This window comes from Gallus gallus, chromosome Z (assembly GCF_016699485.2).
Source record: "Gallus gallus isolate bGalGal1 chromosome Z, bGalGal1.mat.broiler.GRCg7b, whole genome shotgun sequence".
Taxonomy (NCBI): domain Eukaryota; kingdom Metazoa; phylum Chordata; class Aves; order Galliformes; family Phasianidae; genus Gallus; species Gallus gallus.
Window position 1 is genome coordinate 57,319,493 of NC_052572.1, and position 26,286 is coordinate 57,345,778.

At 41.0% G+C, this 26,286-nt stretch overlaps 1 protein-coding gene across 3 annotated transcripts; it reads left to right on the forward strand.

Moving 5' to 3' along the window:
- Positions 1-3,761: 3,761 nt before the first annotated feature.
- Positions 3,762-13,455, forward strand: CTXN3 (cortexin 3). 3 transcript variants are annotated; one of them, XM_046905168.1, is made up of 2 exons: positions 3,762-5,276; positions 12,711-13,455. In XM_046905168.1, exons 1-2 carry the CDS (start codon positions 5,192-5,194, stop codon positions 13,049-13,051), a joined length of 426 nt encoding a protein of 141 aa, XP_046761124.1. In that variant the 5' UTR covers positions 3,762-5,191; the 3' UTR covers positions 13,052-13,455. The 3 variants fall into 3 exon arrangements, with proteins under 3 accessions (XP_046761124.1, XP_015136006.1, NP_001289118.1); XM_015280520.3 differs by having other exon boundaries at positions 3,764-5,959; NM_001302189.1 differs by lacking the exon at positions 3,762-5,276 and having other exon boundaries at positions 12,711-13,447.
- The last annotated feature ends 12,831 nt before the right edge of the window (positions 13,456-26,286 follow it).

Below are 26,286 nucleotides of genomic sequence, written 5' to 3' on the forward strand. Positions count from 1 at the left end.
ATGCAGATATCATCAGAATTTTAAACTGCTTCTGGTGTAAATCAAACATAGAAGTTTTTACGAAGGTTTACATTCTCACAGTAGAAACGCTGTCATGTTATGTCAGGTGTCATGTCTGCATTACGACAAAATGGGGAAGTAGAGAAAAATGCAAAGAAAGTAAATTCCCTTTGGAATCTTGGCTTGTATGATGTATTATGTTAATAGTGCTTGTTTGTTTGTTTGTTTGTTTCTCTCTGTGTGTGTGTGTCCTTACAGTGAAAACTAAAGAATACAAAAGAAGGAAATATGGATCAGTATCCATGCAATATCATTTACAGACACACACTGAGGTCCTGGGGAACAAGGACTTAACTTATTGAATGCCACCTCTGAATTAAGACAACACATATGGCACATTATAAGCATTATGCTGAACTCCTTGGTGTCTGATCCCCACTCTTTCCAGTCTCTGATGTTAGTCAGAGGTGAGTGACCTGATTGCACTTTAGAGCAGTTTGAAGAAGAATGGTTTTTGTCAGCTTTTGTGGCAAAAACATCATGGAGATGCTGAAGAAGAGCCTTGAGAAGGGCCTCATGGGACACAGTCATATAAAACTAAAACACACAAGCAGGAATATGAGGGCTTGATTTAAGCATCATATTGATGCTTTAGGTATCTCCAGAGAGGGTGCTGTCATCCCACAACTTACATCCTTTTCTCCCTCACTTCCCAAGGCACAGCATTCCTTTCCCTGTAAGAAGGAGTGCTGTTTTCACCTTGTCCTTAACCAGATTTCAGCAGTCATTGCAGATTAGGATTGTATAAACAGATGTCAATGCTGGCGGTCAGAATATGAAAGATATTTACACTGAATGCAGAAAAAAATCTCCCCTGGCTTTCTCTGGCCAGCATGAGACAGAAATATATGAAAACACAGGATAACCATTTTACACTGGGACAAGTGAATAGAGTTACACAGTCACCAGAGCTGTAAAATCACTTTTCCTTCAGACATCTGAAGGCTTTAAACTTTCCCACCTTGTCCTGGCAGGACATAAAAAAATAAATAAATTCTCAGGGTTGACGCACCCTATACAAATGTTCCAGTTCTTTATTATTTTCAATGTGTCAAAACAAACATGTACGGGAGGCCTGCAGGAGCTGCCACAGAAACACCTATCTACCGTTTGTCTGACAGTGCGTGGAATGGGCGGGCCAGGCGGGCAGGCGGCGCTGGGCTGGGCCTGCCCTGAGGCAGTGGCACAGAGCCAGGGAGCTCTCTAGAGAGTTTGCTGATAAGTGAATGTTATTCACGGGATCTTAAGGGTTGGAAGGGACCTCTGAAGTTCATAGAGTCCAACTCTCTGCTAGAGCAGGATCCCTTCAGCAGGTTGCGCAGAAAAATATCTAGGTGTGTTTTGAATATCTCCAGAGAAGGATGCTCCACAGCCTGTTGCAGTGCTGTTGTCACCCTCACAGCAAAGAAGTACTTCCCCATGTTTGTATGCAGCACATGTTTTCCAGCTGTGCCTGTTGCCCCTTGTCCTGTCGCTGGGCCCCATCCGCTTGACACCCATCCTTTACATATTTTTAAGCATTGATAAGACCCCCTCTCAGTCTTTTCTTCTCCAGTCTGAAGAGTCCCAGTATCTCAGTGGCATTACCTACGTGAAGTACTTTAGCAGGCCCACCAAAGAACACTTCTTCCTGCATGTGCAAACCAAAGCAAGCAAAGAAATTACCCCGAAGAGACAGCACAACTGACTCAGTGGGCTCCTGAATACAGCCTGTGGATTTATATTTTGAAATGTCCTTTTGTGGTGGATGTAGAGAGTGCCCGTAGCAGCACCATGGGGCCTGGCAGGAGGAGTGGGGCCGGGCATCCTGGCGTCCAGCCAGTGACATCTGGCCAGACACCATGCCTGTGCTTGTAACGCTTACAGCACCTACCAGCCCCTACTCATTTGTTGGCCAAAAGTGTCAAGGGGGGTATACCTCCAGATTTCTATAGACATTAAAGCCAACTGCAGGAAAAAAGAAGATTTGAGCTCAGCAGCTTAATACATGACCTGCTGACTGAACCTACTGGGCTTGCCCCCCTTTTGAGGAGAGAAGACGCCAAAGGGGCTGATGGCTTTCCTCCCTGCTTGACCTTTCAACCTGTTGCAGAAAGCCCAGATGTTGGCTGGAGGGGCTCAGCTCAAACATTTGGTCCTTCAGCTCCTGCAGGAGAAGGCAGGCTGGTGGCAGAGGGCCTGCAAAGGAATGCTGGCCTCCAAGCCCTCAGCACATCGCTGCTGGCACAGCACTGCATTGGCTGCACACAGCTGTCTGCTGCCCCTGAAAGTCAGTGATAATTCTGTGGGTGGACAGAAATAGAAGCACATAAAAAGCTGGCAGGAGTGTTTCTTAGAGAGCTGTGGTGAATGCCTCAGGATCGCATTTATAGCTTTTAATCAAAATCTAGTTGTTACCTGAAAGATTGCCTTTATTTACACCTTTTGGGATTGATACAGATTTTTGAAATGAAGCCCATGTCAATAGTAAATACGATTACCTCCAAGTCTCCTATTTCAAAAAAGTTATGAAGACTGAAATACAGCTTTATAGAAAAGGAAGTCGAAGGTACAGAAAATATTTTAATGGTACTGGCTGAGAAAAATTTTCTTTTAAGAACAGGAAAGGATCTTTCCTCTTAAATAACTGGAAATGCAAATTCATCCAGTTAGCAGTGCGGTAGGAAATTACCTGAAAAACCAATGTTTCTGATATTTCAGAATTCAGAGCTATTTCCTTTCAAAGACATATGCTCAACATTATACTTTCAAATGAGACAAAACTGTAGTCCCTGGGGCTGAATTTGATTCCCTTATTCCAGGTCCTGGAATACTGACCTGCACCATGAGGTAAAACCAACCTTTACAAGCCTAAAGCAACATTAAATGGACTGAAGAAAACTAGCTCTAAGTATTACCTGCTTGAACTCTCTAGTCTGTCCTCCCCTCTTCCCTTTCCAAAAAGGCAGTGGGCCTGCGTGACACATCCCAGGGTTCCCTACTCAACTCCTGGCTCTACTGGTAGCTTTTTGGGAGCAGAACATGGTAAGAGCACTACAGAAGCCACCTCCGGGGTTCAATTCACATTTTTTGGCATCTGTACCCAGCTTATAAAAGTTATCCATCTTGTTCCCTGGATTACTTCTGAGTTTTATTTCTTCTCTCTAACAAAATGCATACAGAGCAATAGGAAAAAAATAAAACCCACCTTCTTCTTTGGGAATTCCCTTGTTGCTGGGTTACAGATTGATGCTCTTACAAATTATTTTCCCCTAAGAAATCATAGAATCATGGAATTGTAGAATTGTTTGAGTAGGAAGGGACCACTGAAGGCCACCTAGTTTAATTTCTCTGCAATAAACCGGAACACCTACAGCTAGATAAGATTGCTTAGAGCCCAGTCCAGCCTGACCTTGAATGTCTACGGAGATGAGGTGTCCACCACATCTCTGGGCAACCTGTGCTGGTGCTTCACCACCCTGATTATGAAATTCTTATATCCAGTCTGAAACCAATTTTTCTTGTCCTATCACCACAGACCCTGCTAAGGAGTCTGTCCCCTTCTGTCTTAAAACTCTCTTAGGTACTGAAAGACAGCTATCAGCTCTCCCCAGAGCCTTCTCCAGGCTGAACAGCCCCAGCTCTCTCAGCTTGTCCTCATAGGAGAGGTGTTCCGTCCTTTGGATCATTTTTATGGCTCTCTCCTGGACGTGATCCAACAAGTCCACATCTCTCCTGTACTGAGGACTCCGTATCTGGATGCAGTACTCCAGGAGAGACCTCACTTGCAGAATTTCTCAGCTACTTGGAGCTGAGTGGATGACAACTTTGATTATGATGAGGACTGTTTAAAAGGAAGTAGGAGTTTCTCTGAGGCACTCTATAAAACACATCAGTTTTCCAGGATTACAAAGCAGTGGTGCTGCAGTAGGGAACTATTGAAACTGTGAGACCGTATGATTTGAGAGAAGATAAATGCAAAATACAGCTTCTGCCTGGTGTTACAAAATCACTGTCATGAAATTTCCTGGGAATGTAGTACAGCCTCTTTTGTCAAGTCTTGTCATGAATGTTACAGACAGGAGGGAGTGGGGTGGAGGAGGTACCAGTAGACAATTAGCTGTGTAACAATTTCTTGCCATAGCAGTGGGGTGAATCAAATGTGCCTCAGCTGCAGGACTTCAGGTTGAGAGAGTGGAAAATCCTGGAAGAATAAAAAATTAGAGGTTGACTCACAAGGAGAGAAGCGGTGGGCCTAAGACACCCATTTCTGAAGCTAGTCTAGAGGGAAAAGATCCTGAGGGACTCAGAGGATGCAGAACACCACATCAGAGTGATGAATGTCTGTGTGTGCAAGGGAGAACAAGGAGGTGGAAAGTTATCCCAGAGAGCAAAAGGAGATGCTTCCCTCTATCTCTGTGTAAAGCATGAGAAGCCAGGCTGTGAATGGGTTTAAAATAGTCCCCCATGGGACTGTGGGTTTCTGCTTCTGTGCATGGGTGTCCACAAAATGACCACCTCTGCATTGTGGTAATCTAAACAGCAGCTTTTTCTTATCTCTGAAAGCATATTTTGTCCTATAAAATGCATGATACCACGGTCCCACACTCCACAGCATTAACCCTGCCAACCACAATGCAGTTGGCAAAGTTAGAGCTCTAAAATAAAAGATACTTCCACAGGAAAATCCACATTAGGATGAGAAAGGAAGATTGTTGGGATTTGAGCTTCAAATCTATTTTCCATATCAGAAATCTGAACGAAAAATGAAAAGAGATCACTATCCCATAGTCCATTCTTGATCTATGGCAGGGTGGGATATCAAGAAACACAAGTTCTCTTTAAAGATAAGAATGAATGACATTCTGTCACCCTTGAATGGTTTGGAGTGAGTGTGTGAGCGTGTGTGGTTTTACCTGTTTTTAAGTAAGTAGAAACTTTGGGGGAAAAAAACACCTTACATTATTTAATGAGTCTATTTGACTGACACACTGAAACTGCTTTATTTTCCCATGGGAAAGGAAAACAGGAACCTTCTTGCTTTAGTCATTATCCCTCAAAATAAAATGCAGCTATATCAAGGGCAGCTTTAGTAGGTGGAAACAAGAACAGCTCCCAGGGCAAAAATCTCTAGATAAAAGTTGAACAGTAAATGCTAGTGAGTATACTGCATTGTAAGGTCACTTTATTTTCTAAGAAAATGCATCATTGGTATGCATACGATCCACTGAAGTTTAGTAAGTGTTAATTTAATTTATAATTTATTGTTAATTTATAATTTACAACCAATATGAAAAGGTTATTGTATTTCACTGAAGATCACAAATTGTCATCAATATGGAGACTGTCTGATAAAAGGTGAGTTTACTGCCAAAATAAAGAAAGAGATACTGACAGCAATCAATACAGAATAAGAGAGAAATACTAGCAGATTATACCTCTGATTTTGCAAAAATGTGGGAATATCCCCTGCTTTTCTTTTCTTTTCTTCTTTTTTTCTTCTTCTTTTTTTTTTCTTGGTACACCTTTTGAATGTTAATGTTCAGCTGAAGATGGTTTCAGACAGCCTGCACGGCTCCTGCTGTACTCAGTGAAGCAGAATCCACAGAAGTGTTGCCGAGGCAGAACTGAAATTATAGCTTCCCTTTAAAGAACTACAGCATTGTCAGATAATTACTTCTAACACACGAATATGATTCTCATTCCAGTTTGTTTTATTTTTTTTGGAAAAAAAAAAAAATCTAAGGCTTTAAAAGGCAGGTTTTGAAGTTGGGTGTTCACCGATGCCTTTGCAGTCCTGGTCTTTTATGCTTAGAAACAGAAGAAATGTAGGGAAGAATGGAAACTAACAGTACAACTTGTAACTACCTGTAACTGCTGCAGTGGGAAGTGGGTCAAGTTTCCTCTCAACTAGATAAAGGTATTTTTTTCACAGAAATTGATTACCTAATTTTTCTTATTTATTTTAAAAACTTACAACCTTTGTATCATACGTGCATGATTAATGATGTCTAGATAAAATAAATCCTACAGAGTAGATTGGTAATATTGACATTAGACTTAAAATTTACAGTGATTAAATGAATGTGTACCAATTATGTTGCTGCATCTTCAGTTTTCTCTTCAGAAAGTGTATTACAATTTATCATTTGCTATTTTATGTAATTTTGAACTGAAAATCATTTTTTTGAGAAGGGAAGTGGGGAGGTGGCGTAAGGATTTGTGACTTAAGGCAAGAAATTGTTCACCTGCTGATTCATATATAACAGAGCCTGTAAGGATTTTAACTATATTACTGCTTTTAAAGGTTTTAGAATGTTTTATTATTTTATTACAACCATACATTTAAGATACTGTTTGTGGAGAAGACTTCCAACGCTGATGCCTGAGTATCTGTATTCTCTCTTTCTAAAAGAAGAGGGCATAGAGAGGAAGGAAAGGAGTCTGTCATGTATATATTTGAAACCACTGCACAGGTTCCTGGATGGTGTAAATACTTGGCTGTTTCACAGATTCTTGCTTTCAAATCTTCACAGGTAGCATTCATAAAGCTAACAATTACTTCAGCAAACACAGTGAGTAATCCAATCTTTTAGACTAACTTTGGCTTTTTTTTTTTCTGCATAAATCATCCTCACACATCTTATAGTATGTATAGTCCTTTAAAGGTGACGTTTCTTTTTCAGCTTTCCATGGTGCATTAAGTAGAAGTGAGGTACATTGTATTAAACATGGTCTAGAGAAAAAAAGAACTGATTACTCTCTAGCTTTGCTTTATTGCTAAAGTTTACCCCATCAATTTGCTTTAACAATGTCAGCAGCTGAAAGGCACACCAAGACTGTCATTTATCATGCAAAGAGCTGTTAACAAGATGATGAAGATGAGTATATGCAAAAAAAAAAAAAAAAAAAACCGCAACAATGTCAGTTTGATAACAAATATTTAACAAGAAGAAGACAAAATATAAGAATAAAGATAGGTGTTGTTAATATGCCCACTTAGAGTGTGCAGTGATTGATTGTTACAAAGTACAGTTCAAATGTATGTAAGGCAAAATTTGAATACAAGGGTATGGAATATGTAATTTAATTTTTAGCCTCGTACCTTTCTGTAGTCAAGTTTTGTTTACCAACAGCAGGCTTAAAATGTCTGTCACAGCAACTGAGCTGTGAGCACATGGAAATATCTTTGCTCAAACAGTTTGCGTACAGATGTTTGAGCCTGAAGAGACTTGCCGTGTGTTTTTGTAGCTAAGGAAGTGAGTAATCAGTGAAACTAGTATGGGTGGTATAGGAAAATCATGTGCATGGGCTTGGCACAGTTGTGTGCTTGCTACATTCCATGAGATATTTCATAATGGAAATCCAATTGGTCCACTAACATAGGATACCTAAATGTTGTGCATACACTGTGAAGCACCTAGCACAGTCGCAAGACCATATTTTGTCCTTACAGACTACTCCAGTAATTCTCAAGTGAATGAGAAAAGGGCAGAGAAAATTCCCCAGGGGTTGACATGAAACAGAGTGAATACTCTGTTTAGCCTTGGTCTTGATGCGATCATTCTTAAATGTAATCTTTATCACTTAAATTTTACAAGGTCAAAAGTGTAACTAGGCTAGATGGTAATTAAGTAATTAGAATGGTAGCTTGCTGCAGTAGCAATATATTTGGCCTTGGGTCTAGTTAGCACCATACATCCCATGACTCATGAAGATTTCAACCTGGTCGTTTCAAAGGCCTATTTGTTTTATGTGATATAGACAGAACTGTGCTGTGAATGATCTGCCAAGAAACTTTAATAAACAGTTGCTGCTACTCTTATGGTGTTATGGTGTTTTATTCTTAACTTTTTTTTTTTAATTATTATTATTATTATTAAAATACCTGCTTTAAATCCAGGTTCACATAGACCATATATATTGCATTTTGATTTGGATGTCTTTAATAGTTTCTTGAGTTACCACTTCGTCATTGCTTTTGGAAGATGAGGGGACACTAACACTAATCAGAGTGATTAGTCTGAAGGTCATCTGCAGAGTCTTTGCTGTGTCTCTGAGTATTTGTGCCATACTGCAAACACATGAACAGAATTCCTGAAGAGTTTATGAATGAGTAGGATAGTGAAATTCAGAAAAAGTGTAAAAGTGAAATTACAGCAGGATGTGAATATGATTTCTTACAGTCTCTTTGTGAATTCTCATGAACGTACAAGACTTTCACAATAAGAATGTACACATACGTGTATTGCCACAAAATGCCATTTATGTTGCATATGGTAATAAGGGGGAGGGCTGTTTAAATAACAGAGAAAAACCCGAATTTACTGGTTTATTAGTAAGTATGTTATTTCTATAGATGCAGCTTTAGGAACCATTCTTTCCATTTGTCCTACCGTTTTTAAAGTAAGAATTTCCCTAAGGAAATTCTTTTATCCTAGAGCAATTTTCAACTACAGTCAACTTTGAAACATATGAGATGCTGAAAGTCCAGAAACACCAATCAAAGGTGCTCTATTATCAAACTAACTCATTGTCATTTTAACTTCAAAAACCATGGTGGCTTAACCAGAAGAAGTTGTCATTTGGTGACATTGACCATGTCCTATGCTAATAAGTTATCTAGAAGGTTACAGGTAGCCACCTGAAACTATATGATGTTTATTAAATCTTGGGATGTACTAAGGACTAATATGCCAACTCAGTGCTTCTAATAATATGCAGGTTCAGTTCAATCCCTTTATTTCTTTAAAAATTTATTATCTAGAATGTAAGCCCCACCTCAGGAAGATCCATAATTGAACTACATAATGGACGTGCACACACTGACAAGGAGAAATAATAAGAAGAACCTGATATAGATAGAGTGGTATGCAGCTGTGTACTTATTAAACAATGGATTAGTCACATCTGCTAGGAATCCATTATAGAAAGTAATTGAATAGCACGCCTCTGCTTAAAAAAAAAGAAAAAAAAAAGAAAAAGAAAAAAAAGAGTAGGGCTAGTTATTTAAATGAAGGATAATCTGTTTATTCTATCATTTTTGTGTTTATCTAAGATGTGAAATAAAGAAGGTCAGCACCTAGAGGTGCATCAACTCATTTTTAAACAACCTTGAGATTTTTCCACCCGTAGCATAACTTGCCTCATTTCTCAGTGACTGGAACAGGCTGAGAAACACAGACTCATTAATATTGGAAAAGACCACTAAGAACATCTAGTCTAACTGCAAACCCATCCTCACCATGACCCCCAGTGCCACGGTTCTTGAACAGCCCCAGGGATGGTAACTCCAACACCTCCCTGGGCAGCCTGTGCCAGTGCCTCACCACCCTCTTTGAGAAGAAATTTTTGGTCATGTCCAACCTGAACCTCCCCTGGCGCAACTTCAGTCCTATTGCTATTTAATGGGAAAAGAGGCTGACCCCCATCTCCCCCAGAGGTCTCCCCTGAGCCTCCTCTTGTCCAGACTGGACAATCCCAGTTCCCTCAGCTGCTTCCCATAAGACGTGTGCTCCAGACTCCTCACAGCTTCATTGCCCTTCTCTGGACACACTCCAGGGCCTCAATGTCTTTCCTGTAGTGAAGACAGTACTTGAGGTTCTGCCCCACCAGTACTGAGTACAGTGGGACCTCTGTAGTCCTGCTGACTGTGCTATTTCTGATACAAGCCAGGATGCCATTGGCCATTGGCAGTCATTCTTATACAAGAAAGTACAGCTTAATATTATTTTGCCATTTATGTGTGGTTCCTAGACAGAGAACATTTTCAATAGGAAGGAATAACTCATGCCTGGCTCCAGTGAAGCTCTGCTGACACAATTGGCATTGGCAGGCAGGGAGGGAGGTGTCAGGCTCAGGGTTTCCTGTGCAATGTTCACCAGCTGCTGCAGACAGGAATAGGAATGTGGCGGACCACACTGTTGTGGTCCAAGTGCCAAGGTGCTTCCATGCCAAATTCATTATCTCTGCCTATAAATAACACTCAATTAATGTCATTAGCTAATTACATTCTGCTTTCAAGTACCTGTGTGCCTGTATCACTAGGATGGCAAAGGATGTGGTTATGCCAGGTACCAGGCCATTCTGTGGAGACAAACCACCTGCCCCCTGAAACCTTGCAATCATACAGTGTAATGATTGCACTCAGAAAATTGTCTGCAGCCCAAAGCCTGAGAAATATGTTCCTTTCAGCTTTGCAATGCACTCTTGCTATTTTGCTGCAGATAATCTATAGCATAAAGATTAGCATTCAGAGTGTGAAAAGCTCTTAAATGTAAAATTATTGGACATTCTGTCCATTCTTACATTCAGTGAATAGCTTTTAGTGGTGTGGAAACAAGTATCTGGCTCTTCTCTGTATAATCAAGAATAAGTGCCTACTCAGGGCCTGAAGAAAAATATTGAACTGCATATGCTTGTTGCTGAGTCATTGATTGCATATATCTTTCTGAAGTCAAGTTTCTTCAAAAACTGGAAAGATAATGTGTGCTGAGACTTACGTGTATTCTGAGCTTGACACTTAAAACCCGCATATCAAAATCTGGTCTTTCCTGACAGTTGCAGATTCTCCATCTTCTTCATTTTCTCCCATAGTTACCCACAGCATTCAGAGAACAACTAGAAAACTACTAGGAAAGCATTTCCTAGAACCCTTAGATGTGTGAGAGCAAACTTGGGACACTGCATCTTGAGACCGCAGTCTGAGATGAGAGTGTTCGGTGTGTATATGTGTACAGTTGACAGCATATTCTTAAACAACATAAAAGTCCATGATATCATATGTGTGCTGTAGAGTTTCCTGAAGCCAAATTAGAATCATAGAATCACCAAATCCCAAAATCACAGTATCATAGAATCATAGAATCATAGAACCATAGAATGGTTTGCATTGGAAGGATCAAAAGCCTACCCAGCCCCAACCCATGCCATGGGCAGGGTTGCCCCCCACCAGCTGAGGCTGCCCAGGGCCCCATCCAACCTGGCCTTGAGCATCTCCAGGGATGGGGCACCACAGCTTCTCTGGGCAGCTATGCCAAGGCCTCACCGCCCTCTGAGTAAAGAATTTTTTAAGTTTTATTTCTCTCTGTTAGACATTCTTCTACAATTCTTCATCAGGGAAGATTCAGGCTGGACGTTAGGAAATACTACTTCTCTGAAAGAGTGGTCAGGCACTGGAATGGGCTGCCCAGAGAGGTGGTGGAGTCACCGAGCCTGGTGGTGTTTAAAGAGCGTTTGGATGTTGTGTTAAGGGACATGGTTTAGCGAGAACCATTGATGAAGGGCGGATGGTTGGACTGGATGATCCTGTGGGTCTTTTCCAACCTTAGTGATTCTATGATTCTATGATTCTAATTTTTGGTTAGCTGATATCTGATACTTCCAAAAGATCAGACGTTAAAATTTTGGATCTTCCTATTCTTTCAATCATCAGCTGAAGTTGAAGTGAATTGAATCAGGGAATAATAACTGTGCAATTCCAGTATTCGTGTTGCTTTAATAATTTCTCCATTTTATTTGAGGTGTATTTAGAATAATCCCAGCAATATGACAGTATGACTGACCCAAGACCAGTGGCAGAGCAGATCTAACTGCTTGGAAGTTCCATTATGTGCATACCATCCATGATGTTGTGTTCTTTTGCTCCTATTTCTTCCTCTTACAACTAGCATGACAAGATCACCTCACCCTTTGGGCTTCCTTGTTCCTTTTCCTGAGGATACATCTCAGGTCATATCAGTGGTGTCACAGATCATACCTGCTGACATCCAGCTGTTCTTCCTTCCCACGAGGAGCAGAACCCAGCATTGAGAATCTAGCAGACACCCAGGAAGATGGTGATAGCTGCTCAAGTGCCAGTCTGGTGGTGGTGCAGCATGTGCCCTGCTGTCCAGAAACAAATTCAGCCACAAGTCTTGGCAGTTCTTCTGGTGGCAATGGGCAGATGACATAAATACCATTTGCTTGCTAACTACGCTCGTAAATCTAACTGTGGTTTTAAGTAAGAAGAAACATTTGCCTTTAAGCTCAATTACCAATTGACCTATTTTAGGGTGTTTTCCTAACTATTTTCCTCTCATTTCAAAAACAAACAGTTTATGCACTTTCCTCTTAAATGATGCAGTGTTACAGAGCACTGAATGGTCATTGCCTTCCATCTTGGAGACACATATATACTACTGTGCTGTATCAGATCCTGAATCATCCCACCTCAAAACATTTTTGGTCACTGTGTTTAAAGCCATAAATACACTCGTCTTTCAAGCCTCCACTTAGGTTTCTATCAGCTGTAGTTAACCTGTCCTGCAGCAGAGCATGCAGTTTGCCTCCCACTTGCTGTTTCTGTAGGGAAACCAATGGAGCTGCGTGATCAAAACCCTCCTTTATCCTTTGCAAGAAATGTTCTACCCTAGTCTGAGTGACAAGGTAAAGCAGAGAGGTTACTGCCAGTTCAGGTTCTGGTGACATTTAGCACCAATGGCTGGACTCTGCACTGCCAACAAAGCAATACGGGATTTCTGCAGGTCTTGCATACATGACACAGAGAGGCAAGCAAAACTGCTGCCTAGTTTTTCTCCGTCTCATTTTTCTTCACTAGGAGAAAGTTGCATTGAAGTAAACAAACAAAAGGGCTATTCACATTTAACGTTGCTTCTCCCCTTGCCCCACAGATAACGAAGTGTATCTAAATGGCTTCTACTATGGCCTCAGCAAACTAATGATGAAAAGGAGGAGACTGTGGGATTATTCGTTTCATCTTCCCTGGATGATGGACGGAGAGATACTCACTGCCACTTTGGTGCCATCTGGGAACGTGACACCAGATTCTAGCATGACCCTGGAACAGAAAACAACCTTTGCCTTTGTGATTTTATTATTTATTTTCTTGGGAATCCTCATCGTTCGCTGCTTCCGAATTCTCCTTGACCCCTACCGGAGTATGCCAACCTCAACCTGGGCTGATGGACTTGATGGGCTGGAGAAAGGCCAGTTTGATTACGCTCTTGCTTAGAGACTGAGAACTATGGAGGGTTATTTAGCACACCAGTAATGAAATACAGTTTCTGGAATGTCTGTTTGTTTTGCTTTTGTGTTTCATTATATCAAATGTTAGTAATTACAACATACAAATCTGCACAAAAATGGATTTAATCTTTTTAAATTAAATCTCAAAGCAAGTTAACATTTTGAAAGTAGATTAGTGAATCTTGTTGTAGGAAAAAGAGGGGTGTTGCATTAGCAGAATGTTGCTTCAGAACGCACTGGAACAGTATGTAGTGTATGTGATCTCTTATAAATGAAAGAAGTGTTTTCTGGAGTATATGTTATCATTAAAAAAATGCTGTGGTGGAAGGTGCCTTGTGAATGCTGTAAGAATGTGATTTTATGAATTATATATAGCAAATAAACCTCCGTGGTTTCCCAGGTATTCAACAAGATGCTGTTTCCTGGAACTAATCATTGATTGTGCAAATCACTGACTGTAATCTTTGTAGCGAACAAAATATGTAATGATTTGCCTCTTTTGCCAAAACTGATTTCTACTAAGATAGGTTTTTGAATTGTTCTTACAGCAGCTTATGCAAACAAATTTCAGACTGTGTATTTCAAGTACTCACTCATTCTGCTTATTTGGCATGTGTGGGTCACATTGCATTCATTCTTTTTGTTTCTTAATTGGATGACTGAAACATCAGCAGTAAGAATCAATGAAAATGCACCCCCCCCCCCCACACACACTCAAAAAAGAAATTTAGTGGAACATCTTACAGTTCATATGGATGTTTGCAAGCACTGTTCAGCAGTACTGAAATACTACAGTGGTAACAACATCTGATGTGCTGCCAGGAGGGAAAGGCCATGCTTCCAAACACACAAGTATTGTGAAAACATCCCTGGTGCTGCCCGGCTTGTGAAAAATTCCATGCAGTGGGGACGGGAAGTGCTGCCTATTTTAAGACAAAGCCTTAGATATAGTTGTATTACACTCACTGTAACAATGACAAGCAGTTGGGAAGTTCTCTCTTTGTGCTTTGGCATGCAGCCTGTAAGCAAAGCCAGCCTGTAGCTGGTACAGCTGGGGCTGTGCTGACTCATTTGTGCTGAGGCCCTGTCTCTAGCTGTTGCACTTGGAGCTATTTATTTCCCTTTGCTTCTAGTCCTGTCTGTTGGCTAAAGGTTGCAGCTATTTGTGGCAGAGATAGTGGGATGGGAGGTGGCTCTGCACAGTGGCTATCACAGTTCACAGGAGGGCAGCAAGAGCTCAGCTCCGTGATGATTTCAAAGAAAGAGGAGGGACTACAATCTGTGGCTGCTGACACACAAGCACAGCTTTGCCCCTCTCTGTCACAGAGGCAGTAACCCATGATATGGATGGGCAGAAGGGGATGGTGATGCAGCCATGCTCTCCAGAAGCCATGGGGTGCTGGCTGTCACTGCTTCTCCACCAGTACCAGGGCACTGAGGTCAGAGCTAATGCAAACTTGCAGACTGTTAACTAAAGGCAATGACAGGGTGGCATACAAAAAATGTTCCCGTTGTTGTGCCAGTACCCCCTAAAGCAATGTGTTGTCAATATTTATGAAGCCGCAGTAACAGCTCCCTGTGGCCTGGGCTTTCTCTCCTGTATCAGGGTCTACTTTTTTCTACTCCTCATCATTACACTGCTGTGGTTTAACCCAGCAACAGCTCAACACTGTGCAGGCATTCACTCCCCACTGCTCCCAGGGCAATGAGGGAGAGAATGGGGAAAATAATGTAAAAAACTGTAGGTTGAGATAGAAACTATTTACTATCACAGAAGAGGAAGAGAGAAATAATAGTAATGATAATAATAATATTTATTCATACGTATTTACAAAGCACAACACAACTGCTCACCACACACTGACTGATGCCCAGCCAGTCCCCACGCAGTGGCCGCCCCCCACAGCCAACTCCCCTCAGCGTTACCGCTTTTCCACAGGACGCCATATGGCATGGAACATCCCTGTGGCCATTTGGGCCAGCTGTCCCGCTTCTGCCCCCTCCCAGCTCCCCGTGCCCCCTCAGCCCCTCTCTGCAGACGGTACGAGAAAGTGGAACGGCCTCGGCTCTGTGCAGCACTGCTCAGCGACAGCTGAAAGAAACACCGCTGTGCTGTCAGCACTGTCTTTTTTTCCCAAAGCCAAAACGCAGCATCGTACCAGATGCGATGGAGAAAACCAACTCTGCCCCCACTGAAACCAGGACACACACCTGGAGAGGGAGGTGAGGTCTCTGACAAAAAGAACGTAGCTCCATGTTGAAGTGAGGCAATTTGACTCTTGTGTGGAGCTTGGAAGCTGTTAGCTGAGGACTATTTTTGGAACTGAGCTTGCCAGCATCTGTGGTATGTTTGGAAGCATTCCAGGGAGATATTTTTGTAAATCACTGGCATAAGTCAGTCTGTTAAAGGGAATTTAATACTGCTGGGGAGTCACTTTAAGTCAGTCTGTGGATGTCGCTAAATTCACTGCAGCAGAGAAAGGAAATTCACACCAGTTCCCCCACTGCAGCAGGGAATTTTTCCTTAGCACTCTCAAAGTCTAGCAGAAGTTTTCTGAAGACATGCTGGCACTTCAGTTTCGTGATTGCTCACTTTTCCTTTCCCTGGAGAAACTGGACCAGACTTTGAATGGAAATTCGAGTACTATTCCTCTCCATGAGGCTGTCTCTGGCACATTGCTGGGCCTCATAAGAATAAGTGTTCACTGTGGAATGATCTGAAATATTAATGAGACTGGAAAGAGAGGATCTGTGTGCTAATGCAGCTGTGCTCAGGCAGCTCTATAGCTCTGCATTACTCTGCTATAGACTCTTGTTTATTACACTGGTTTCCATAGAAAATCCTATGCAATTTTAAAAAACTTTTTTCAGAATGATTATTTCTTGATGTCAGTCAAGCAAATATAATTATGTACTGTGGACAAAGAAGTAATATTCATGAATTTTTATAAATACCACATTCACATTAGCTTGTTCAACAAACTATCCAACTGCAAACACTTTAAATTGAAGGACTGCTGCAGAGAAAGGTAGCCAAATAAGGGCAGAGATAAGACTTTATTGGTAGACACCAGGTTTTACTCCAACCAAGATTTTAAGATTTTTATACTTCAGCCATGAGGCATAAAGCAAACTGCTGGCCCAAACAGGGAGCTGAGGTAGAAGTCTGTCCTCAGCAATGTGTAGAGGATATGTGTGTGAAAACAGCACTGGTGCTGTTTCTCCCATGCAGCTGGGGGTTTGGGTGAAACTGGTGTGGATGTGAACTAGCTTTAAAGTAACCACAGAAAGCCACATCTCTCTGCACTCTCTAAGAGCTGTGCAGAGGTTACCACTGTGAACTCACGTGCTGCACCCACACAATAATATGTCTGATACTGATGTGCAGCTAGCAGAATCAGATCCCTTACAGCGGTAGGTGAAGATGCATGACCGGTGATCACCTGGTGATTCTCTCTCTTGAGGGAGAGTCTTGAGGCCTTGAGGCCTCACCTGGAGTTCTGTGTCCAGTCCTGGGGTCCCCAGCGGAAGGCGTGGAACTGCTGGAACAGGTGCAGAGGAGACCATGAAGATACTCAGAAGGATGGAGCACCTTTCCTATGGAGGAAGGCTGAGGGAGCCGTGCTTGTTTGCCTGGAGAAGAGAAGGTTTTGGGGAGACCTCACTGCACCTTTTCAGTATTTAAAAGGGAGTTTATAAACAAGATGGAGGCTGATCTTTTGTATTATCTGATTCTGCAGGTTGGAGGTACTCAAGCTACACATGCAAGCTGCAGTCTCATGGAACACTTCCAAGATGTCTAATTCATTGATGTAAACTGATCTATAGACCACTCTGTGGGAGTATACACTCAGTTTGGTTCTAAGATCAAGTCCATGTCTCGGATCACCAAGAAGAAGACCATAGATCCCAAAGAGAAAAGGAAAGAAGCCAAAAATCTTGAATCTACAGCATGACAGGTTCTGTGGCCATGATTAGAAATGTTTCCAATACAAAATCTCATTTTTTTTTTCATCCTGGTTTATTGAAATATATTTAGTCTGTAAATAGCTTCGAATGTCTATTCATACTGTTCCATCTTGCATGAGAACAAAGCTATTCTCTTCCTGCAATTTATATTCTATTTTCACTGCTTCTGTAATTCTACAGAATTTCAGAACTATCTTCTGCAGCAACATTTTGGAGAGTTTATTTATTCTTTTTAATATATAGATTTATTTTTGCAGCATTGATATTTCAGGTTGCCATGGCTCCTGTTTTTGTGTCAGTGCCATGACAGAAGCAGCTGACACTTCACTGCAATTTTTCTTCCCTCTCGGCACATTGACTAATCAATCCCAATTATGCCCCCAGAGTCTGCATTGTTGTCTGCATGGTTTAGCAGGAGCAGCAAGGTGTGAAAAGGGCTTTCCACAGTGGAGACAAAAAACACTTACCACTGGTGTTAAGACAGGATATGTGAAGCGTGAGGCTTCTTACGTTGAAATCACTGTGCCCTATCAGCAGGACGGTAGGAAGTTTATGTTTTATTGGTGGGAGAACCAATAGTGCTGCAGTTGCCCCCATCTGTTATTTAGGCTAGTGCAAGATCACCAAGGGAGGTGGGGTGGAGAATTTTGTGCACTGTTGGTGTCCTGGCAACTTGATAACCAATTCCTGCAATTCTGTGTTACAGATTTGATTTTCAATGACATTCTCCACTTTCAGTAATTAGTTTAAAATCTTATCCAGTTTGTTTGGATTGGTATTAGATGTTTAAATACAGAGAAGTGATATTGAGAATTAGATGCTAACTGAGCAGAGAACTGCTGTTCATACCATTAAACCATGGCAATAAAATCCAGATTTTTGACAGTCTGTTCCACTTGGGCAAAGAATGACAAAGGCTAGAGTGGGACCATTGCATCTTAGAGCAGGGTATGTTTAATTGCCCCCACTCTGAGGCAGTAGAAAGATTTCCACATAATAGTTCCTAATCTTTGTAATTCCATGGTTGATTCTAGTGATTACTTCAGATTCCAACATGAATCAAAACAGGTGTGTAGGACATTGTCTATTAATCACCAAAGAATGGAAATAAAATATGACTATGTACTTGCCAGTTGTGCAAAATGAGATGTCTCCTCTGTTTCTCATTTGGATTTCTCATCTTCACGGACTGTTTTATAACTTTTCTGCTTTCGTTTCCTAAAAATGGTTGGTAAAAGGTCATTTTTTCTCTTCCTTCCTTGTCATTTCTTGTATCTGCCTTAGCTTCTTTATTACGGTTCTTTCTCTTGTTTGTGATTCTGGGCTCCTATTTTTCCGCCTGCTTGTTGCCGAACTTTTACTTCCTGGAGAGAGGTTCATTTCCAGGTGTCATGAAGCAAGAAGACATACTACAGTGGTCAAGGTAACAAAATACAGTGAAACAATTGCAGCAATCAGATATTAAAACAGTTGAAATATTGTGATTTTTATCTCTGCCTTATTTCTGACTTAACCTAAGGGTTACCCCATCGAGATGATTATTTTCAGTCACTGTAGCTCCTATCGTAGATGCAGACCAACTATTTCCATTGTTGTTAATTTCAAAAGACAATGTGACTTGGTTGTGTTACCATAACATAGTGTACTATTAGCATAAGTTGCCATGTTTTCAAGTCTTGCAGAGCTTTCCTCCAGCAAATGGCAGTTATGCTTATATACACAACAACTAAAATTAAAGTTTTAAGACAACTACAATCAACAGTTTTATGTAATTTGACTAATAGTAAATACTAGTTGGCTGATGCACTTTTAGTTGTGTAACCAAACAGACATATTAAACAAAATCACAATTTGCTAAATATATCCTGGAGGTTAAGCCACAGACTTTGAAAGTTCTTGCCTAAAGTGAATGGATAATGTAGAAATAACTTATAGGATGGTATATCAAGATAAGCATGTCTACAATGTGTTTAGAAAATAGTTGATCACAAATGCTACTTAATGCATCTCAATTCTATTAGCATACCTGTTGCTAGCTTGTATAGCTTATTATAGCTTGTAATAGTCTATATGCTTTAAAGTTTTCCTTGATCTATTCCAACTCATTCTTCAAAAGATTCAGTTTTTCTGATTGCACAAACACAAACAGAATTCAACACATTTACATGAAAAACATGAGATGGTTGATCACGTAAAATAAACACATTACACTAATACCTGAAGCAGTCACTGCTATCACATGAAGTGGAGAGGCATGACTCTTTAGTGGACAGGTAACAGCAACAAATCCTAATGTAAACAGGCACAAAGCTGCAATTTCAGTATGTCCATGTGAAATCACTTTTGTACTCCTGCATTGTGAATCTATGTCTGCATTGCATAGACACACACAGCGTATCTACTCTCCTTGCAATTTGTATAGGAAAATACACCTAAACACTTGAGTAACAAGTTTAAGTTTTTCTGGTAGTGCAGTCACGGCACTGAATAGCATGTTCTGGCTCAGAACTGAACAAGTCCTGGATAGGATCAGTAGCTCTGGCTAAGCCCTTTATATCCACTTGATGTCTGGGGCTGATAACAGTGTTTACAGTTCAGTGGAATAAATTTCACAGGTATCCCCATCCTGCTGGATGGTTGCACTAGCTATAGTCTATGTAACTCTCACAATAAGGAGTCTTTGTGCTTGCTTTCCATTATAATCTTGTATTTGGATTATTGTCATGATGTAAAAACAAAAACAATGCAAAACAAAACAAACAAAAAAACAACCCTGGAGAGGACCCATTCATTCCCTTTACGGAATGCCAAACAAACTCGTATTCTTCAGGCTCCTGAAAGACTCAAAATCGGCTGGACTTGCTCTAGTATGGCCATCATGGCTGTGTGTCAGAAACTGGGCATGCTTCTCCATATGTGGTGTCCCTCTTGTCTATTAGGGAACTATCACTGCCCTGGATCCAATGGTTACACCCTCATTAGTACAGCCTGGGAAGTGGATCACTGCCTTCACCACGAGGGCAGACAAAAGGCTTATACAGTTTTTCTCCCAGCAACACCATTCAGATTCCAGATGCATGTTCTTGAAACGAAATGATCACAATGGAGGCTCAACTGCCTCCAGTCTGCCATGATCTTACATGGGATTTTGTTTCATATGCACAAAAGTAAACGGTGGGTGAATTTTTTCTTTGAAACTTTCATCTAAAAGTTTGCTAATCCAGAGAGATAACTGTAGGTTAAGCCAAAGATTACTTTAACAACCTCATTTTCTTTATCTTCTGAAGAAGAAGTAAAGCAGGGCTTGTTTTATGGTTCAGTAGTGGCATAAGGAAGATAAAACCATTTTCTTTCACTTATATCCCTTCCTAAATCCTTCTTGAAGACTCTATCCAATCAGCCCTCCCCAAATAATAATAATAATAATAATAATAATAATAATAATAATAATAATAATACAACCTGAAACACAATGAAACCCTCTACAGCCAACAGAAAAGTACCCTTTTTGCAATCAACTTCAATGGCTGTTTGAGCATGCAAGGATTGTTCCTGTCTTTGCATGCCATTTGATGTCTGAAAAAGGGAGGAGAGCTGGCCTGCAGCTTAATTCCTCATCATAAAGCTATTTGGTAAATCCTTTTCAATAAGATGTACCTAAGTATATCACTTGTATTACTTTAGTAGAGCTCATACCTCTTCCTAGAGTCTTCCTAATATACTTAGACTACTTTGTCATAAACAATAATAGAGCTATCAACATCCAAGGTATTGGTAGTGACTGATGGTAGGACTGCAGAACAGGACGTCCTCCCAGGTCATAGTTTTATGAGTGTTGCCTATATACCTTTGCATTTCAGGGGCTAGATTTCAAAAGCAAAGATTAGTGACAAGCCATTATCACTGAGGAAATGCAAATTCACCTAGAAGAAATCAAAAACCTGTTTTCCCAGTCTCATCAAGCATATTTCAAATGCATATTCCATATGCTGGAAATTGTTTTAATTTCTAACATACGGGATGTCAGTTTTCCACAGCTGTACTCTTCTTATACAGTTTAGATAACATCCCCACAAGGCAAGTGCCTTTCTAATGCACATGAAGATGTACAGCTACCATCAACAGTACATTTACCAGGACAGCACATTTACCAGAAAGAAACACCTTTCTTTCTGTATTGACTGAAGCTAGGACTGCGTACCTTAATTTTAAGATATTTGAATTTCTTGCTCTACAGATATCCAATATTCAGCTTTCAGATAAAATGAGGGTCCATAAATATTTTCTTGACTATCTAGAAGACTGCTTCATTTCATGCCATTTCCCTTCTGAAAACTTTGAATAGAGGGGACAGTGAAAGGGGTGTGTATTTCTCAAATCCTCCCTGCGTTCCAGAGCTGGATTATTGGAAGGTGCCTGAGTTAAGGACCCCCCTTTCTCTCATTAGAGGTGAAAATCCTGCCCCTTATTTCTCTGGGAAAGAGGTTTTGCAATGTGAAAACCTTCTGCTGAAAAGCAAAATCATCTCTGTAGAATCATGGCTCAGGAAGTTGAGTAAGACAAGAAAATATCATCCAAAGCAGAAGTTGTTGGCCTAATTCTTATCTGTAGACTGCTGAAGCAATGTTATTAGAATTCTATTATTAATTACGATTATCGACCACTGAACAATTTCAATTTATTTCAGTTTCCAAAATCTAGCCTTTGCCTATTGTCAGGACTGGATCTGATCCTGGCTGATAAAGTTACATTACGATGAAAGAAATTTCAGGTAAGATCAGTTCTGTGTGTCCAGGTCTGGATGCACTCAGCTTCAGGCTGCAGTACGCTGCATGAGGTTGTATTTTTAGAGGTTGAACTCAGCTGGCAGAGTGCATACAAACCTAGGAGCACATTAAGGACTTTCCACAAGACAGCTAGCAAACAAAACCCACTTCCTGCCACCTGAACCCTGTTTGCTCTTGAGCACGGAGGAGGGCTGTACATGCTGGGAAGCAGCATGTATCTGGAAATCACAGCACGTATGAAGCCTGAGAGGGAGTCTGAGAGAGTACAACCTTTCTTTCAGATAGCATTGCCTGGTCAAGTGGTGCTCTTTGTAGCGACAAAATGTTTGTAATGTTGAAAGGATTTTATGTCAGGGTTGTGGTAGAAGTGGGAGCTTTGATACTCCGTTTTATTTGTTCACACACTTGTTCCTTTCAATTGTGTAGGAAAAAACCCCCCAAAAACCGGACCCCATAATTATGCCTCTGTGCCTGATGGTAGCAAGTAGGGCAATGCAAACAATCAGGGAATTTAAACTGAAGTTTGGATAAGCTGAAAAGAGTTAAGCATTACTGTTAAGGAAAAAAAAAAAGAAAGCAAACAAACAAACTGCAACAACGCAGAACAAACAAACAAACAAAAAAAAAACACAAAAACAAAACCTCATTCAACTATAAGTACCAGGCAAAGTTAGCTCTTTTGCACCTTGATAACTGTAAGGAATCAATTATTTGATTGCTTGTTTTTAACAGTCCTATTTAAATAAACTAAATCAATCACAGGAACTCATGTATAGTTCTGTAAGAGCTTGGTTTCAATGTACCAGAACTCCCGCTGAAAGCAGAACATGTCAGAAACAGCATGAATCAGGAAGAAGAAAATTCATTACACTGTTCAGAATATACTGTTCTGAAACGTAGGCATTGTTTACCATATCTGGTCAGCTGTACTTAAAGTGCAGTAAACAATCAATTTAACAATTAACAATTAAAATTAAAAATTAGCAATTAAACAATTTCTACTAAAGTACTTTTGTCTGGAAAGTGTACAGGACACTCAAAGGCAGCTGTGTCCAACCCACAGCCTGAGGGCCGCATGCAGCCTGGCTTGGCTTGCAGTGTGGCCCACACTATAAAGGTGGCAGCTCTTCCCAATGAAATGGGGACTTTACAGTCAACCTGTAAGGGATGATCCATAAGTAATGCCTCCTATTTTACGATGTATCCCATGGCATCAGAGGCAGATGCTGGTGGTATGGCAAAGATTGAACCTTCCCACCAATACCCTATTACATTTTTTTGCCAAGTGACAGATGGCAGCAGAGGGGCAGTCAGGCAGAATGGTGTCTGACACAAGAAGCACCCATGAAGCAAAGGTGTGTCATTGAATTCCTCAGTGCTGAAACAATGGCACCCACTGACATTCATCGACTCTTAGTGAACATTTGTGAAGACCAAACAGTGCATGTGAGCACAGTGACGAGGTGGGTGGTGAGTTTCAGCAGCAGCAACATGGGATCACTTCCACTGGTGCAGAATTTTACAAGCACAGCATGCAGGTTCTTGTCCACTGCTGGCAAAAATGCATAGCTTTGATTTCTGTGTTTGAGGTCTTTCAAAAAAAAAAAGTAAAAATAGTAGTTACCAAAGTGCATTATTTTTAAAATCTCAAAACTGGGAGATGCATGCTGATTATTCTGACTTCAGGACTGCATCTGGGAGCGGTACAGCTGACAGTGCAAAAACCTGAGCACACACTCGTGGCAGACCTGGGGCTGAGCTCCTGTGGAGCTTCTCACCTCCTCCATGTGACAATTGGATCTGCCCAGCAACCTTGTGCTTTCATGACTGGCTCCCCTTCCCCTTTGGTTTAGGACTGCCTCAGTTAGCCTCTCTGCAGCCCCAGGGAACAAATTTGTCCATCAGAGGCATCCAGAACAGCATGCCTGCCAGTGCGTCACCTGCACCTTGTTGCCAAACACACGCCTTCCTCTTGAGGCCATGAGGGAAGCAGCTAGAGCCCAAATGCCTGCTTCATCTTCCCAGGGCAAGGAAATGCCACAGCGGAGTGGTGAGGTGAACATGTCCAACCTAGTTTTGGTCCAGGAGTCTCATAGTTGCTATTAGAGTGGTGTTTCTCAGTGCACCTATTACTAGCGAAAGGATGAGCTTGAAAACATGGCCTGAAGGAAGGGAGGAAGGGCCTGCAGAACCAGGTTGTCATTTTGGAGATGATGGAAGAGAGGAGCAGCAGGTGTAGTTCATTGGGCTCTTAAACATAGTTCTCTAGAAACCAACATTCTGTCATCTGAGCTCACTCTAGGCTTTTTACTTTGAAGCATAACTGAATTGATTAAATAAAATCACTGAAGGGGAACCTTGGCCAAAGGAACAAAGTAAGTTTCCTCATACATCTGCTGCCACAGGTGGGTACTTCTACCATGGGTGTGTCCATGCTAGACACATTTTCTCTGTGCTATTTCTTTTTCTGTCTTGTTTTCCTGCATCTTCTTACAAACTGTATAACTAACAATTGGTACATTTGGGCTGTAAACAGCCCAGAGACATTTAATGCTCACATTTAAGCATAATTTATTTGCCAGTCACTGACATTTACAAGACTAACTAAAGTTTAATTGTTCCTGAGCAGAAGATTCCATACTCAGACCCAGAATGGTTACATAAGCAGCACAGGGATTTAAATAAACACGTTTGGTTTAATTTATCATTTAGCTGAAGGTTGCAATAATGAATTAGACAAAGAAAACTATTCAGTGTACCAGCATAAACTGGTGCAATTAATTGCTACTGTAACTATGACCTAAATCACTCTTGGCAGTAGGCTTTGTGTGGAAGGCCTGTAGGAAAAAGTCTTTGGCTCATGCATGTTGGCTTGGCCACCCCTCCTGGCAGTACTATTCATCCGTTGATGGTAAAGGTGTTTGAACTTAATGAGTGTATTAAAGTATTACCTCCTAAACAATGACGGTAATCAGGTTTGTAGCAGTTCAGAAATGCACATTCCTATTAAACAATGAGATGCCGACAAGTTATGCAGTTGCCTGATGGTGTGTGAAATATATTTCTGCATGTTGACGGTAGGCTGATTAACTCTACAAAACTTGGAACCACACATTTTCTGAGTACATAAGTTAATGGGCAGCACAACGTTGCCACAGGTCACTCTTTGACTTGATGGAACTTTCTGGATCTCCCTGGAGAGGAATAGCATTTTCCTCAGAGCTGCTTTAAGGGAAACTACAGCATGATTCCTTCTGAGGGCAAGTAGATCCTCCAGTGCAAGGTAAATGGAACATGAGCAAAGGAAAAATGGTTTATTTTCCTATTCTTGCACCAAACATCAGTGCTAGTAATTCCTGCAATTGTATTAAGGACATGAGTGTGAATGGGATGACAGACTGGAGTGAGTGGGCTGTTTCTAACAAGTAATGACTACAACTTCTTGTAAAGTGGTAGACAGACTCCAAAAAGAGCACGTCATTTTGGTAAGAAAAAATACAACAGAAAGACTGAGAAATGCAGCCAGAATAAAAGAAAAGGGAAGCAATAAATCTCACATACTTTACAGAAGCGTACAGCAGGAAAGCTAGTAGACATACACACACAGACACACACACACCCAAAAAAAAAAAAAAAAAAAAAAAGTGAGAGAAAAGACTATAAAAGAAAATGTAGCTCAACCCATAGAAACCATAGGAAATCATGTGATTACTCTGAAATACCACTCCCATCACTGCAGACCAACATTTCAATAGCAGATATCTACTGGGGCCTGATGACCATTTTAGGCATCACCTCCCCTCTCACAATGGAAACTCAGCAACTCATTATTTATTTGCCAAAAACCGCATGTGCTGAAAGTAAGAGATATGGTGTACAGTCTTTATGTAAAACTGACCATTTTTGAAAGGAAAGGATTGCTTCTTGTTTCTTTCAAGGCATCCTCACAGAAGAGGAGCCATTGTTTCCTGTTTTTTCGGTTTGCTTCTTGTAAAAGAAAACTTTAAGCAAACTGAACCCTCTTTAGAATAAATGCTGAATTTTAAAACACAAGTAAGCGAGGCTGCTTGATGTTTCTCAAACTACATAGACATCTGATACAGTTGTTGTGAAGGCTGCCTCACTTCAAAGCATCTTATGGCACATCTCTTTATTGAGCCCTCATTTTAAGATAAAGGTCCAATTTGGTCTTCCCTGAAAATGCCACCCAGAAACTTTCCAATCACATTAGTAAGGGTATTTACATCCCTGTTTATTGTCTTATCCGAAATATCACATTTTGGCAGCAGTTAGTCAGAAAGGTGCCAAAAGACAAGCTCTGGGTTTCTGGCCAGAAATTGTGTTGAGCTTTGCAGTGACATACACTACTTCATTACATGGGAGGGAGGGGGACAGGAGGAGATGTGTGGATGGGCAGGACTGGCTGGATGACTAGTTGACCCCAAATGAGATTCCCCAGAACTTT